A 15748-nucleotide genomic window follows, 5' to 3' on the forward strand; every position below is an offset into this window, starting at 1 on the left:
CACCTTTCGCCCCAACGACACAGAAAAATGCTCCGATAAAGACTGCAATTGAAAGATTATCTATAAATGCATGATTCCAATTTTTGGATACTATTTATAACTTCAGCCCTTACCATACATAGCAAATATTCATTATGTTTTTGAAATGTAACCCCTCAAAAATGCCATTTTTTTTATTAGAACTTGATTTCAAAATAAGACAAAAAACACAAAAAGTGAATAATTTTCCATCCCATACGTCCAAAATAGATTTTTTGGGGTGGGATTATCATAGCCTGGTAGTGTCAAAAATTGGAATCAACATTGATTTTGTTTCATTTTTATTTTTGGTGTCTTGCCAGATTATATATTAAATGCTACATCTCCCTCAACGACACAGAAAAATGCTTGAATAAAGATTTCCATAGAAATATTATCTAATAGGCAAAACAAGAATGGCCCATTTCCTTGGGTAACATTATTTTCTATCTGACAAAATTTAATGACATAGGTAACATTTTACAGTAATGTCAACAGCATTTAATTTTCAAGTTGGTTGAGCTGGAGCTACTTTCTCCTATTAACAAGTGAAATTTAGTAAATAATTTTATCATAGCTTTCAGTTTTTCAGGAGGTGTTTGCACACCGAACTATCTCATGAAGTAGGTGTGTAGGACAACAAATTCTCACTTGAAAAGAAAATAATCCTGCACACCACTCTTGCTAAGCATCACCAATTTATTAGAGAAAAGTAACATTTCGGTCCACACTGAACACACTTGACAGAGGTTCAGAGGGACCGAAATGTTGTGATTTCTTGGTGGTGCTTAGCAAGACTAGTGTTCAGGATCATATATTTAAAAAATAGACAACTTACATTTAAAAAGTAAGCATCAAAAATAGTCAAATGGAGTAAGTGTACAAAATTAAAATGAAATGATTATTTTAAAAGCTATGTAGCATACAATACTGAAAAGAGAATAAATTCCTTAAAACTTTACAAACAAAACTTTCATAGACATGTATACTTTCCATTGTCAATAATATATTGACTATCAATGAAAGTAAAAGTAATATTTAACAAAGACAAGAAAAAAGAGAAAGGGGAAGTTCCCAAGGACCCCTTGTAATTAAGGGAGGGGGGAGGGGGGGATTTCCAGTGAAACGGCCGGCTGTGATGAGACCTTCCAGGAAAACGGGAGCATGCTGACAATGTGTATAAAAGCAGGAACAGCGGCACATAAACCTCAGAATTCATTCATCCTGTTTTGTGCTCAGACTGAAGAGTCTTTTGCAGGCTATCACACATACAGTATCACTGAACATGGTGAGTTAGATGTACCAATTTAAGTGCAAATGTCTTTAATTTTTGCTTGGATCAGAGATGCATTTATGGTATAATATTTGTCATTTTTTCCTCACTATTTCTACAGGAGTTCTGTTTTGGATTACTTCACACTCGAGGATCTAAGACCTCTTCCTCATGGATCAGCTTGACCTTTCTATGCTCAAGTATGTAAATCTTCTGCAAACATAACCTTTCCATTTTTTTTTTTTAAATCCACCTGTATTCCTTACATCTCTGTCTTTTTCCTCCATCCTCAGTGCTGTGCATATGGTCTAGTGTAGACTGCTGGTCCTACATCTACTCAAATAGCACCATGAAATGGGAGAAAGCTCGGACCTGGTGCCAGACGAACTACACAGACCTGGTGGCCATCCAGAACCAGGAGGAGATTGAATATCTCAAATTGTGGCTTCCCAAGAAACCCTCCCACTATTGGATCGGCATCCGCAAGGTCAATAATGTGTGGACCTGGGTAGGGACCAACAAGGCTCTGACAGAAGAAGCAACCAACTGGGACAAGGGGGAACCCAACAATGGACAGAATGGGAAGGTTCCTGGGTTAAATGAGGACTGTGTGGAGATGTACATCAAAAGGGATAAGGGGCCAGGAAAGTGGAACGATGAGAGATGCTCAAAGTTAAAGACTGCTCTTTGCTACACAGGTGAGCAAATGTTACGTAAATCTTACATTAACAGGTACATTTAGATGCTTATTTTTCATATTTATGTTCATTTTTAGTAAATAGATGATGAGTGATGGTTTATCTTTCCCAGCTGCCTGTAAGAACGACTCGTGTCTTCATGGAGACTGTGTGGAAACCATCAACAGCCACAAATGTGTTTGCCATGAAGGCTTTTACGGAGAGAAGTGCGAGCATGGTAAAAAAAAAAAAATACAGTCATGTTAATCTTCCTTTTACTTCCATGTTACTTTAAGTCCCTTAAATCCAGGACTTGATATCTTATTGTGTCTTGTTTTCTCTGTTTTCAGTTGTTCTGTGTAACAAAGGCGAGGTGTTCAACCCACATAAAGGAAAAGTACATTGCACTCACAAATATGAAGACTTCTCGTTCAATTCCTCGTGCCAGTATTCCTGCGAGGAAGGATATCTGCTGAGTGCACAAAGACCCCAGACATGCACGGCCTTGGGAAAGTGGTCAGAGCAGCCTCCTACGTGTGAATGTGAGTTTCAAAAGATATCATATGTAACCTCTTATTAATCCCATTGAAAGCAAACACATTTTAGTATCGCAATGATGCAGCCTGCTGTAATGGGTTTTCTGCTCCCGTTCTCCACAGTGGTTCAGTGTCAGAAGCTGTCGCCTCCATCAAGAGGATCAATGCAGTGCTCTTCTCTGGGCTCCTCCAGCTACAACTCCACGTGTGTGTTCTCTTGTGTTGAAGGCTATGTTATTGCTGGATCTTCCTCCAACACTCTGCAATGTGAAGGGTCAGGGAATTGGAATGACTCTCAGCCTTATTGTGCTGGTACGCCCATTTCTTTTAGATTTTTGGCTAGTGTCATATCACAAAGGAAAATCTTGTTCTTTTTTTGGCTGCATTTCTAAAAAAAAAGCATCTTCTGATCCTCTGAATTGCAGCTGTTCAGTGTCCTGATCTCAAGGAGCTAGAGAATGGGGTTGTCAACTGTGGAGACAATGCAGATCTGCCGTTCAGCTACGGAAACACCTGCAGCTTCAGATGTTCCTCGGGCTACCGCCTGGTGGGGACAAGCAGGGCAACGTGCACGTCTGCAGCAGAGTGGAGTGAGAAGATGCCTCACTGTGAAGGTGAGGGGGCGCTTCAAGTCCAATCCAACCCCTTTCTTTATTATTAGGCAAATTTGTTTTTCATTTCGTACCGTCAATACCAGCACACTAAATCAATTGTGTTCTTGTGTTAGCTATCACTTGCAAGATTCCAGAGGGAGATGCTCACCTGATCACCAAGTGTAGTCAACCTGTTACTGATCTGAGGTCAGACTCCACCTGCAGCTTCAAATGTGAAGATGGCTTTGAACTGCAGGGAGCAAACACCATTCAGTGTTCTGAGGACGGACAGTGGAGTACAGCCATACCTACTTGCAGAGGTACGGCAAAAATGTGACATCAATCTGTGTGTTTTTTTGGTTTTTTTTTTTAAACACAACTTTCTTAATATGTCTAGGCAGTAGTTATTTTTGTGTAAATAAACAAGCTCAGTTTTTTTTAAATACTGTATAATGATGGTCAACATCTAAATTTTTGCTATCTTTTCCCACAGCTGTGAGATGTCCTTTTCTCAAAGAGCTTGAAAAAGGTGAAATCAACTGTTCAAACAGTGAGCAAGAGTACAACTCACATTGCTCCTTCATCTGCAGCCAAGGTTACTCATTAGAAGGACATGACCTGCTGATCTGTGATCGCAATGGCAACTGGACAGGAGAGAAACCCACGTGCCAAGATAAAGCGCAGAAGAGTAAAGAAAATACAAGAAGACATTTAAAAAGAACATTACATTTTTAATCCTGAGTGTACATATTTACATGATTTTATTATTTTAATAGCTCCAACGGCTCAGATTACGGCCATTGCCTCTGGTGTGGCAGCAGGGGGCACTCTCTTATCCGGTCTGTCTCTGGCCATGTGGATCCTGAGAAAACTGAAGCAGAAAGCAAACAAATTTGAGTTGAACAGGTTAGTAAAGCATTTGCTTTATCTTAAATAATTTGTTTTCCTTTTCACAAGTGATTTGTTTATTTTGCAGTGCTCATTTTGTTTTTCTTTCTTGCAGCAACTCTGAGATAGAGCCTCCCCCACAGACCTACAAAAACAGCATTGACAGCCTCATCTAGGTCAATTGCTCCTCAGATTTTATATATCTTTATCATCACTGTATGTAAAGTACCAGTCATAATAGCTCGAGCAATGGGGCTAATTTGTAACAGTATGAAAACCTGTGGTCAGTAAGAGAAAAGGTGTTTTTCAAACCTTTGCATTTCATGTTTCTGTTATGTTTTATTGAATTTCATGATGTACTCTGTCATGTTGTTCTGACACATATTTCCTCCCAAGGGGAGTTTTACATGGAACACATTGTTCTTCAGCTTTATGAGCATGCTGGAAAGGTGGCTCTATCCATGTTAATGTAAATGTTTCATAACAACATGGTTGATAACCTCCTCAATGCAGGACTGTGAATCATTTCACTCTATTGATGTCATTATTTATGTTCTATTTATCAGGTTGCATTCATACTGTATATTTAGTCATATTTCTGTGTGAATAAAGATGTGCTGCTTCATAATAAAACATCAAACTATCATTTACTCTGGGTCATTTTTATATTTATTTATTTATGTATTTAAACTTTATTTAACCAGGTTATTCCCATTGAGAATGACACACCTTTTATCACACGAGACCTGGCCAAGACTGGCAGCAGTAAAAACACAAAGTTAAGGAGACACACACAAAGGGAGACACAGTACAATTCACAAACAATAAAATATGCATTAACTTAAGCGAGAGCTGAGTCCAACAAATAACTTTCTTGGAATCAGGCAAGCCAAAAACATGGACACCCAGAAACTGCTTACAGCCCGCTCTTAGTATCATGACCAATCAAATCAAGCTGTCTTTATCTGTGTTGCCCAAAATTACAAACCACAATTTACATAAAAAGGCTTCATATATACATCCTAAAACCAAGGGCGGAGATGAGATTTTTTTACAGGGGTGGCCCAACTTGGACTAACTTTTGCATAGGAGGCATGAATTTTCTAACACATGAATTAGTAACATTAATTTACCCTTTTTATCTCCACTAATCATATCTACTTTAACTACAAATATTTAAGTATAAAATGTGTTGGTTTTTTTTACTTGAAAAATTAACATAACTGACTGGCATTCCTCTTCATTATTCTTAGTTGACTTTCACTGAAAAACTTTGGTTTTCACAGCAGTAATGCATGCAACGGTTAGCAGGGCAACAAGAGTGAGTGCTATCATATGGGACCCCCTCAGGGAGGTTTCTTACTGTCATTGCAAAAGTTGAATATTTTGGGCCACTGCTTTGGTATAGGTTTGTTAGCCCTCTGGGGCCCCAAGCAGCGCCTCCGTTGGTCATACACATTCACACACTGCTTTAGTAGATATACACAATGTGTACGAATGGATTAGCTAAAACTGATGGACACTTTACATAGCAAACTCTGATATCAAAGTGTGAAAGTGGTGTGAATGGATGAAGGTGACCTGCGTCCTGCGGTGAAATAAAGCGCTTTGAGTAGTCAGAAGACAAGACAAGACATGTTTCCTCCGACGAGGAATATAGTAGATGTAGATGGATAAAAGATAGCTGGAGCATTAACAGGGCCAAACAGAGAATCACACTTCATACTAACTATGTTACTTGTATTACAGATAGACTACATGTAGAATGTAAAACATGTACTGTAAGGCATGTATCCAGTCTGCACTAATAAGCCATTGAAAAAGGTTAGACATCTACTACTAAAGCAACATAAGCCTATTACCCCCCTGATTTTAGAGACTAAAGTGTTGACTTTACAGTTCAGCAGTTGTTTTCTCAGCAGTTTCAGAAGCAACACAACATTGACCTCTTGTCTGTTTCTGTGGTCTTTATTACAATGGAACTGGCAGAGATTAGTAGTTATATAACAGTGAGAGGCATGCAAGGAAGGAAGTGTCATACTATACTGCTGAGATGATTGGTTTCAGAGAACATTACCTTTGCTTATTTCACCTAACCGAGTCTTCTGTTCTGCGTCAGCTTTTCAGCAGATTCAGAAATTGATGTGACAAATTCTCACCAGGTTGAAGGCGACAGTGAGACAGTAATAAATTTGCCTGAACTTTTCCAGAAAATGGTATTTCCCAGAAGGTCTATACAAGTATAACAAGTCATGACGTCAGCTATCAATTCATCATTCATCACTTGCATTCACCCTGTACTGTAAACATCCAGGTATTATTACGATGTAGAAATGAATAGCCTGAGAGAACTATAAATGCGTAACACTGGTCTGTGCCTGAAGCAAACTAACAGGACTCATACTGATTTTTCAGTTTATCAGCATCCTTTCCGAAACCAATACTGGGCAGGTATGCAAATCCTTTGTCACCTTTTTTCATGATGATATTTGCCATTTTTGTGTTACGATTATTATTTTCTTTGAAAAGACAACAGGTGCTAAAAATGAAGTTGACATTAACATTTCTCCTTGGTAAGTTTCAGTTTTGACATTAAATCAAAATGTGAACTTGATGGTCTCCCTTAAATTATCACAGTAGTTGTCCTAAACTTTTTGTCTGTCATATTTTGTATCAGGTAGCTTCTTAACCGAGGTTACCTTTGGCTGGACATATCATTACTCAACAACGACCATGAACTGGACAGCTGCAAGAGAGTGGTGCCAGGAGCGGCACACAGATATGGTGGTCATCCAAAACCAGGATGAGAACAACTATCTGGTCAATAAGCTGCCCATCAAAAAAAAGTACTATTGGATAGGAATCACTAAACAACACAAGAATGAAACCTGGACCTGGATTGGGAATAACAGCACATGGATAGGTAATGAGTCATGGGCAGCAAACGAACCCAATAACGATCACAGCACAGAGTTTTGTGTGGAGATCTACGTGAACAACGACGCAAACAGGGGAAAGTGGAATGATGAGAAATGTGCTAATAAAAAATATGCTGCTTGTTACAAAGGTATGTAAAAAATAAGATTGGTTAAAAGGTTGTTGCAGCTTGTTAAGTGGAAGAGGGGGTTAAAGTATAGAGATTTTTTCCCTACCAGCCCAATGTAACGAAACATCATGCGACAGAGGAAGATGCCAGGAGACCACTGAAAACATAACCTGCCTCTGTGAACCTGGATATGAGGGGGGAAAGTGCCAAAGAGGTAAGGAGAAGGCTTTCTGCTCTGATAACATGCTGCTGTAACACCATAATTTCCCAGTTTGGGATCAATAAAGAAATTCTATTATATTATATTATATTATATTTCACAAAAGTCACATTTTTTTGTTTGGTTACTGTCTTTTAACGTATTTTGCAAAATGCTGAGTTTGAAGTAATGATTTTGTAAAACAGTTGCAGTTAAAAGGACTATGACAAGTTTTGGTGTTCAAAATAAAGCCATTATGGAAGTGAAATAAAACTGCAGTTTCTTGAGTGTCCAATTTGAGGCTGGTGGCAGAAGCCTTGAAAGTCACATACACACCCATTCAAATATGGCCTTTAGTTTTTTGTATTTTTTAAATAAATTTACATGTATGCAGCCTGGTTCTACAAAACAATTTTAGTCTGAATAGATTATGTCTTTTTTAGCACACACTGTATAGGGGGTGATTTTTTATATAATTAATCCATTGTGATTTTATAGAGTTATTAATATGAAGGAGTCTGGCTGACCTGACTCATGGGCAGGTGTGGTGTTGCTGTCTGTCAAGAGGCTTAAGACCCTCCTCATCTCCAGCTCTTTACCTGGTGTTATGTTGACAGAAAGTTAGATGCAAACATGCAGCATTTCCAATATGGTGACCACCATCGATGAGCTTTAAAAGTCCACATCAGTTTTCAATGGGTGAGGTCACTGGGACTTTGTCCATGTTTATATATAGCAAACCTTAGCTGTTCTTTGACGTAGTTATTGGGTCATACCAATGTCGCAAGGCATATTCATTTTTTATTGTCTTTTAATGTCTTACCAAGCTACAGATGGTACAATGCTAATTTGTAATTTTAGCTTCAAATCCCGAGAGATCCATGAGATCAGAGGGGATTGGCTGCAGTGGTGAGTTCTGGCATCTTCCAGCTATTTTTGATCTGTACATTGTACACTAGCCAAAATGAGCAAAAAAGCAAAGCTTGTTTAAATTCTGAAATGAATGAATAACCTGGAATATAAAGATAAAGAGCCATAGTTGGCTAAGTTTAAGATCAGCATGAGGTAATGGACATTGCTGGTTGTTTCTGTAAGACAAACGGCATCATCACAAAAGCGGAATTTCAGTCTGAGTGAGTCTTTTTATTTTCCTGTGTAGGTTTTTTATCTATCTCCTTCCAAAACCTCTTAACAGTTAACTGACTCACACTGGGATTCTTTAGAATACAACAATTATTCTTATTCTTAATCGTAACATTGTCATTGCAAGTATTGCATCTGCTTCCTCTGTTTCTTGAGGTCAGGCTGAGGATCACACTTAAAACATTCATCAAAAAACCTGCATCAGCATGTACTGTATGTGCTTTGAAAAATGTTTTTATTTTCACAGCAGATGTTATATAACTGCATCTTTGATAAACTTTGACCTATATGTCCTCCTAGCTGTGGAATGCCCCCCTCTCGCTCAGCCTGATAATGGACACCTGAGCTGCTCCAATGGAAACATGACATTCAACTCAACCTGTCGATTTAAATGCTACTCAGGCTTCCTGATGATAGGCTCGCCAGCTGTAACATGTGGGCTCACAGGGGTTTGGAGCGGCCCAAGACCTACTTGTGCAAGTAATTATTTGACAATTTGGTATATGATTTTGAAGAGTCAAGTATGTTTACGGAGATACAAATCATAATGATGAAAAAAGCAAAGTTTGTTTAAATTCTGAAATGAATGAATAACCTGGAATATAAAGATAAAGAGCCATAGTTGGCTAAGTCCTTGGGCATACTTTAGATGAAACGTGAGTTAATATTTGGTTCTTAACGGATATGTTTGCTAACATGTCATAATAGTTGAAAGTTTAAGATCAGCATGAGGTAATGGACATTGCTGGTTGTTTCTGTAGGACAAACGGCATCATCACAAAAGCGGAATTTCAGTCTGAGTGAGTCTTTTTATTTTCCTGTGTAGGTTTTTTATCTATCTCCTTCCAAAACCTCTTAACAGTTAACTGACTCACACTGGGATTCTTTAGAATACAACAATTATTCTTATTCTTAATCGTAACATTGTCATTGCAAGTATTGCATCTGCTTCCTCTGTTTCCTGAGGTCAGGCTGAGGATCACACTTAAAACATTCATCAAAAAACCTGCATCAGCATGTACTGTATGTGCTTTGAAAAATGTTTTTATTTTCACAGCAGATGTTATATAACTGCATCTTTGATAAACTTTGACCTATATGTCCCCCTAGCTGTGGAATGCCCCCCTCTCGCTCAGCCTGATAATGGACACCTGAGCTGCTCCAATGGAAACATGACATTCAACTCAACCTGTCGATTTAAATGCTACTCAGGCTTCCTGATGATAGGCTCGCCAGCTGTAACATGTGGGCTCACAGGGGTTTGGAGCGGCCCAAGACCTACTTGTACAAGTAATTATTTGACAATTTGGTATATGATTTTGAAGAGTCAAGTATGTTCACGGAGATACAAATCATAATGATGAATTCTTTCAGGCTACAAAAAGGCTCTGTTGGCTGTGACTGGGTGTGGAGCCCTCTCAGCCCTCTGCTGCATCTGTATGTGCTGGATGAAGCACAGAAAGAGTCAGTATTTCTCAATTTCATATAAGTGATGCAAGCAAATGCTCTTACATCAAACCTCTATCGTGATTTTGTCTGTTCATTTCTCGCAGGAAAGAAACTTTCCCAAGCAAGGTCAGTGTTGAAATGTACTTGACCAAGGCAGCTCCACCCAATTATACACATTTAGTATTTGAAAAGTTAATTTACTTTTTTACTGTGACTGTCGGTGTCCCTTCAATGTTGATCTGATTGTCATTCACAGGCAGCCTGAGGAATTTTCAAGTCCTACTAGTGAGGCACTGGGATGAAGGATGACTGCAATGTATTCAATGTTTCATTAAAATATATTTACCATGACCTATTTGCATGAACACTATTATAATTTTTGTACTTTGTTTATTAATAAACCCACCCCTATGTACTCTGAATTCCTCTATGCAAGGAAGGTAGGTTAGCTAAGCATATCTGCCCAATTTAGGCAACTTTACATTTAAGCTATGTCTATAGGCCTGCATGGCTAAAGAGCTTGCAGTGTGAAGTTACATTATTTAATTGTGCATGTATTAACTCAGTAAAGTCAATAAATACGCGAAAATAATAGTGTCTCTATGTGTATGTGCGGGCTTTTCTGGATCAGTGAGTATGTTTCAAAACTGTTATGTGTGATAAAGTAGTGCCCTTCCTGAAGGGAAGTTACAGAAAAAGCGATATTACAAAATTGGTTGTTGACTCATTGGCTGAAGGACAGTTAAAGAAAAAAACATCAGCACTGTAGAGTAAATGCAGCAGCAACAACAAGTGACTAAGGACACATCAAATGGTAAGACACTTCATATGTCAGTGTAAGTGTTGTGATTGATGATTTTTCACTTTTTCTCCTACATGCAGCTGGACACAATTCTCTCTGTTTTTATTTCAGATGTTTTAAGAATTGATGGATTGTAACCTTAACTAGCCTCTCATGATGCTGATTGCTGCACTCCTTGTTTTTGCCCTAGGTAGGTCTGCTCTTTCAGTTAACTTTTTTTTTTCAGCTTTGCCAGTGCAGTTCTGTCTTATTGTCCATTTCTCTGACTTCAGACCTGAGCAGCAGAGAAGGAGCACAGGCATGGTCCTACAACATCAGTTCAAACCGCAGATGGCTTGAGGCCCGTCAGTGGTGCCAGCAGCACTTCACAGATATGGTGTCCATCAGGAACCAGGAGGAAAATGACTTCCTCAACAAACGGCTACTATTTCTGAAAAACTATTACTGGATAGGCATTAAAAAAGAGGAGGGAGAGTGGATTTGGGCTCAAAACAAAAACAAGGTACCCCAAGAAGCTCAGAATTGGGCACAAAATGAGCCAGATAACGTAGCAGCTAACAACTGTGTGGAGATATACATTAAGAGGGATACAGACCCAGGGAAGTGGAACAATGAGCCCTGTCACAGGAGGAAGGGAACCCTCTGCTACGCGGGTAAAACACCCTTTATTTTTTATGTACAACTATTTAACAGACTTCTGTAGACTTATCATATATTTTTTCTGTATGCATGCAGAGTCTTGCACAAAGGATTCCTGCAATGCTCATGCAGACTGTGTTGAGACTATTGGGAACTACACCTGCAAGTGCCATCCTGGTTTTACTGGATCAAGCTGTCAAGAGGGTAAGAAAAGGTGTCAGAATGTATTCAAAACAGCCATGACCTCTTTTTGTGAAGATCTAAACATGTCTTTGTCTACTTTTTTTGTTTCAGCAATTGCATGCAAGCCCTTGCTGGACCCAGAGCATGGTTCTCATTCGTATATCAATCCCTATGGGTTTAGTCGTTTCAACTCTTCCTGCCATTTCCAATGTGAACTCGGCTTCCAGTTGGTAGGAGTTTCCCGATTGCTTTGCCAAGCTAGCGGTCAATGGAACCACCCTGTTCCTCTGTGTCGAGGTATAGCAACTCAATGTCAACTGTATCAAAGATAAATGTTATTTCGAGTGCACAGGTTATGAGAAAAATATTTGTCCCTGTCTGTCTAAGTTAAAAAGTGTCCAGATCTAGACCACGTGAACATCAGCTCAGGTAATATGAACTGCAGCCATCCCGTCGCACATTACAGCTACAACTCCACCTGTGAGGTCAGGTGTGATGAAGGCTATGAGCTCAGAGGACAGGACCAGATACGTTGTGACCATACTGGCAAATGGACAGGCAGTGTCCCAGCATGCACTGGTAAAGTGACTCATTACTTATTACTTATTACTCGTTAAAAATGTAATAGTTTAATTTTAATTATGTATCTATTATCTGACTTTCAATTCCTATTTATTTCAAACTTTCCCTTATTCTGTAATAATGAACACCAAATATGCATTTTTTGCCACCTCTGTGTAAAGTCATATCCTGTCTAGACTGTAAAGCAGATTAGAGCAGGGTCACACGTTATCACTTCACTTAACACCCATTTATGCAAACATTGGGAAAACAACATTTTAACTTAGAGTGGGTAGCCAGTTACTGTTTCCCATGACTGTAAATTATGCCAGCATACTTACTCATACCACAATCTGTTGCTCATGTTGTTTATAAAAAGCTAGTCATAATAAACTGACATGTTTCAGGACATTGACTTCCATTGAGTGGACTATGTGTTTTATATTTGTTTCCCACCACAGTGAAAAAATGTTCCCCCATTCGGTTTCCTGTACCGGGCGACATGTCATGTGTGGACACTTTGGGGCCGTTCTCTTTTGGCTCAAAGTGTAACTTCACCTGCCAGGAAGGCTACAACCTGACTGGAGACAACACACTCACCTGTCTGGCCTCAGGACAATGGAGCAATCCTACACCGACATGTAAAGGTTGGCCGCAGAGATAATGTCAGCTCTGTCTTAAAACAACACAAATTGTCTGTGCCTCGATTAGTGCACTGCTCTGATGACTAATCAGTTTTCTTCTCCTCCAGTGGTACAGTGCAACAGTCTGAAGGATTCACCATATGCCTCCATGCAATGCCAAGACCCTTTAGCAAAATACAGCTATGGCTCAATGTGCACTGTAAAATGTGTACAAGGATTTGACATGGTTGGTGCAAACATGACAAAATGTTTATCACAGGGGAATTGGAGTCATGAAGTTCCTTTTTGCCAAGGTATGACAACAGCTGGCTAGATGCTGAAGTACTCAGAAGAAATGCAAATATATGTTGGTCCTTCAGCTCATAGTAAACAGTCTCCCCTTCTACTATTTGATTTGTTTAATGTGTCTGTAAGCACCTATCCCTCTCAGTGTAACTTTAAGGGAAGACGTGTAATTTATTAAACTCTCCACCTCATGGCTCCCTTGATTATTCTGAGCCAATAATTACAATAATTTAATGGTTCAGGTAGCTTGACTGTTTGTTAGAATGTAAAGCTCTTAAATACACACTATTGGTGTCTCTTCCTCATTGTTCACAATCTGTTGATAATATCATATGTAGAGTCCTTTGTCTTGACTGGGTTTCTTTATCATGAATGGCTCTTAAAAATAATTTCCTGTCTCTGTCTGTATCTCTCTTTAGCTAAGATGTGTCTCACTCGGAGCTCTCCCTCTCATGGCTTCTTAAACTGCTCTGGTCCACATGGAGAGTTCAGATTTGGCTCTCATTGTACATCGACTTGCGAGAAAGGATTTGTCCTGAATGGGACGGCAGACACTGAGTGCAACTCTCTGGGCATGTGGAGCAGTAGAATTCCCCGCTGTCTGGGTAAAAGCTCATAATATCACAGAGCTGCACTTTCAAGAGGATTGTTTGGTCTTAAAATAATGTTTGTGCAATATCATCCACAGCACAACCATGCCCCCTTCTGGTCAAAGCTCCACACGGGAGGATGAATTGCAGCCATCCATACTTACCTTTCAGTTTTGGCTCCCTCTGTGACTTTGAATGTAATGAAGGCTTCAGGCTGAAAGGAAAACAATCTCTGACATGTAATACCTCAGGTCACTGGTCTCAGGATCTCCCCACCTGCCAGCGTGAGTGCCCAGCATGAGTACACATTTACAATTTATTTTAATATTCCTTATTAATTGATTACAATTCCATTTTTCTTTCCTGATCTTCAGCTGTACAGTGTGGTACCCCTCGTGCCCTGTCTTTGATCCTCTCAATGAACTGCTCACATCCTCTGGGAGATTACAGCTTTGGCTCCCAGTGTAATTTCACATGCAAAGAGGGATTCTCTCTGAAGGGTACGGAGGTGCTGTTTTGCTCCTCTGGCGGGTTATGGAATGACAATCTACCTCACTGCACAGGTAAATCGATTCTCAAATGTTGACTATGGAGCTATTATTGTGGCAAAACTATTTGAATATGCGTACACAGATCCACAAATGTGTAAAAAGATCCACAAATGTGTAAAAAGATCCACAAATGCGTGAACTAATCTGCAAATATGTAGACCAATTTCAAAATATTTACTTGTTTATTAATGACATTGAACTTTTTCAGCTGTAAATCCTGAAAATACACACAAATGATCGCTTACAACTGAGGCGGGCCTGTCATTTTACACGTGACTTTTGCAACACTCCTGCCGTGCAAGATCCACACATGCGTACACATATCTGCAAATGTGTGTCTGACGATCTGTGAACACATTAGTGGGGTTTGTTGCCCTGATCTCAGGCTCACAGGCTAGGCTGCGAGTCTGCGTACCGCTTTGCCCGCACTGTAGGCTACAGGAAACAAATTTCCAAAACACAAACTACATAATGGACCCTCCATCGTTGCCTCCTCAGTAAAACTGCACCCACGACAGCTATCCAGCTCAGTAATGTCCGTCTTGAACTCACTGGGTGCTACCGCAGACTGGCAACTACATAAACTTTGAAAAAAATTGTAATTTTCTAACTGATGGTGGCGCTAGAGTGGAAGGCAAGTACTCACAAAAGTGGTCAGAATTCATTGTGAGGTGGATCTTATTGCAAATTTCATGGCAAACAATACAAACATTTCTAGACATTTTTCTTAAAAACATTAAATGTACGCTTCTAGGCAGCAAATACATAGAACACAAATGCAGATCACTGATGTCATTCAGTCCACTTGGTATGAATGTCAGTACAAAACTGTATGGTCATTTGTTCTGAACTTCTTGAAATAGATAAAGTTGAAGTCCGGACCTTTAGCATGATTCTAAGGATTGCAAATAAATAACAAACTATGATATATGAAGCATATAAAACTTGCATTTCCTGTAACCTTTATGTGTTTCAGTGGATGGTATGCCATTGGGGACTGCCCTGCTGACGTACACGGGTGTGGGAGCAGCCTCTGTTGCCGTTCCTCTTCTCCTGATAGGCCTGGCTTTCTTGATTATTAAGCGGTTTAAGAAAAGAGGTAAGAGGTACTGCAATTGTCCCGTGCAGTTTCACACTGTCACAGACAGCATATTGTACTATTCATATCTTCATTCTTATTTCTGAATTTTGCAGGAGACGCAATCGTATCTGATTCAACACCATGGGGAGACAGAGAGAATCCAGCATTTGAATTTTGATTCTTTTTTATTATCCTTTATTGAGACTTTATTTTTGATGGAATTTATTTTAAGCAACTGCAGAATGTATAATTACCTGCATCTTATTGCATATCTCTAATAATACAAGGATTACAGTAGGATTAAGGGCATAAAAAACAACTAATCACAGAAGCCTTATACTTTACATAATTATGCACATTGTCTATGCAAACCTTTACCCTTTGTTTATAAATAACCCAATCAAGATACACAATTTGTCCATAATATATTTTTCTAAAAAGATGCAGATTTGTGTGCAGCTTTAGCTTTTGCTCTTTGTTGATTACATAATTGTCAATAAAGTATCCACATTTCTTGAATCGTCTCATTAAACTTCTTTTTTTTCTCTGGCTGACTCAGCCAAACAATACTCCACAACGATACCAATGTT

At 39.2% G+C, this 15748-nt stretch overlaps 1 protein-coding gene across 1 annotated transcript; it reads left to right on the plus strand.

Moving 5' to 3' along the window:
• Window positions 1-1217: 1217 nt before the first annotated feature.
• On the plus strand, window positions 1218-15677 carry LOC132971969 (P-selectin-like). The gene is made up of 23 exons (XM_061034800.1): window positions 1218-1306; window positions 1413-1491; window positions 1585-1989; window positions 2102-2206; window positions 2319-2510; window positions 2628-2816; window positions 2930-3118; window positions 3232-3417; window positions 3591-3785; window positions 3874-4003; window positions 4101-4159; window positions 6663-7052; window positions 10897-11277; window positions 11360-11467; window positions 11558-11743; window positions 11834-12025; window positions 12469-12654; window positions 12759-12944; window positions 13356-13541; window positions 13625-13810; window positions 13901-14089; window positions 15054-15176; window positions 15272-15677. Exons 1-23 carry the CDS (start codon window positions 1304-1306, stop codon window positions 15334-15336), a joined length of 4110 nt encoding a protein of 1369 aa, XP_060890783.1. The 5' UTR covers window positions 1218-1303; the 3' UTR covers window positions 15337-15677.
• Window positions 15678-15748: the final 71 nt, after the last annotated feature.

This window comes from Labrus mixtus, chromosome 3, assembly GCF_963584025.1.
Source record: "Labrus mixtus chromosome 3, fLabMix1.1, whole genome shotgun sequence".
Lineage (NCBI taxonomy): Eukaryota > Metazoa > Chordata > Actinopteri > Labriformes > Labridae > Labrus > Labrus mixtus.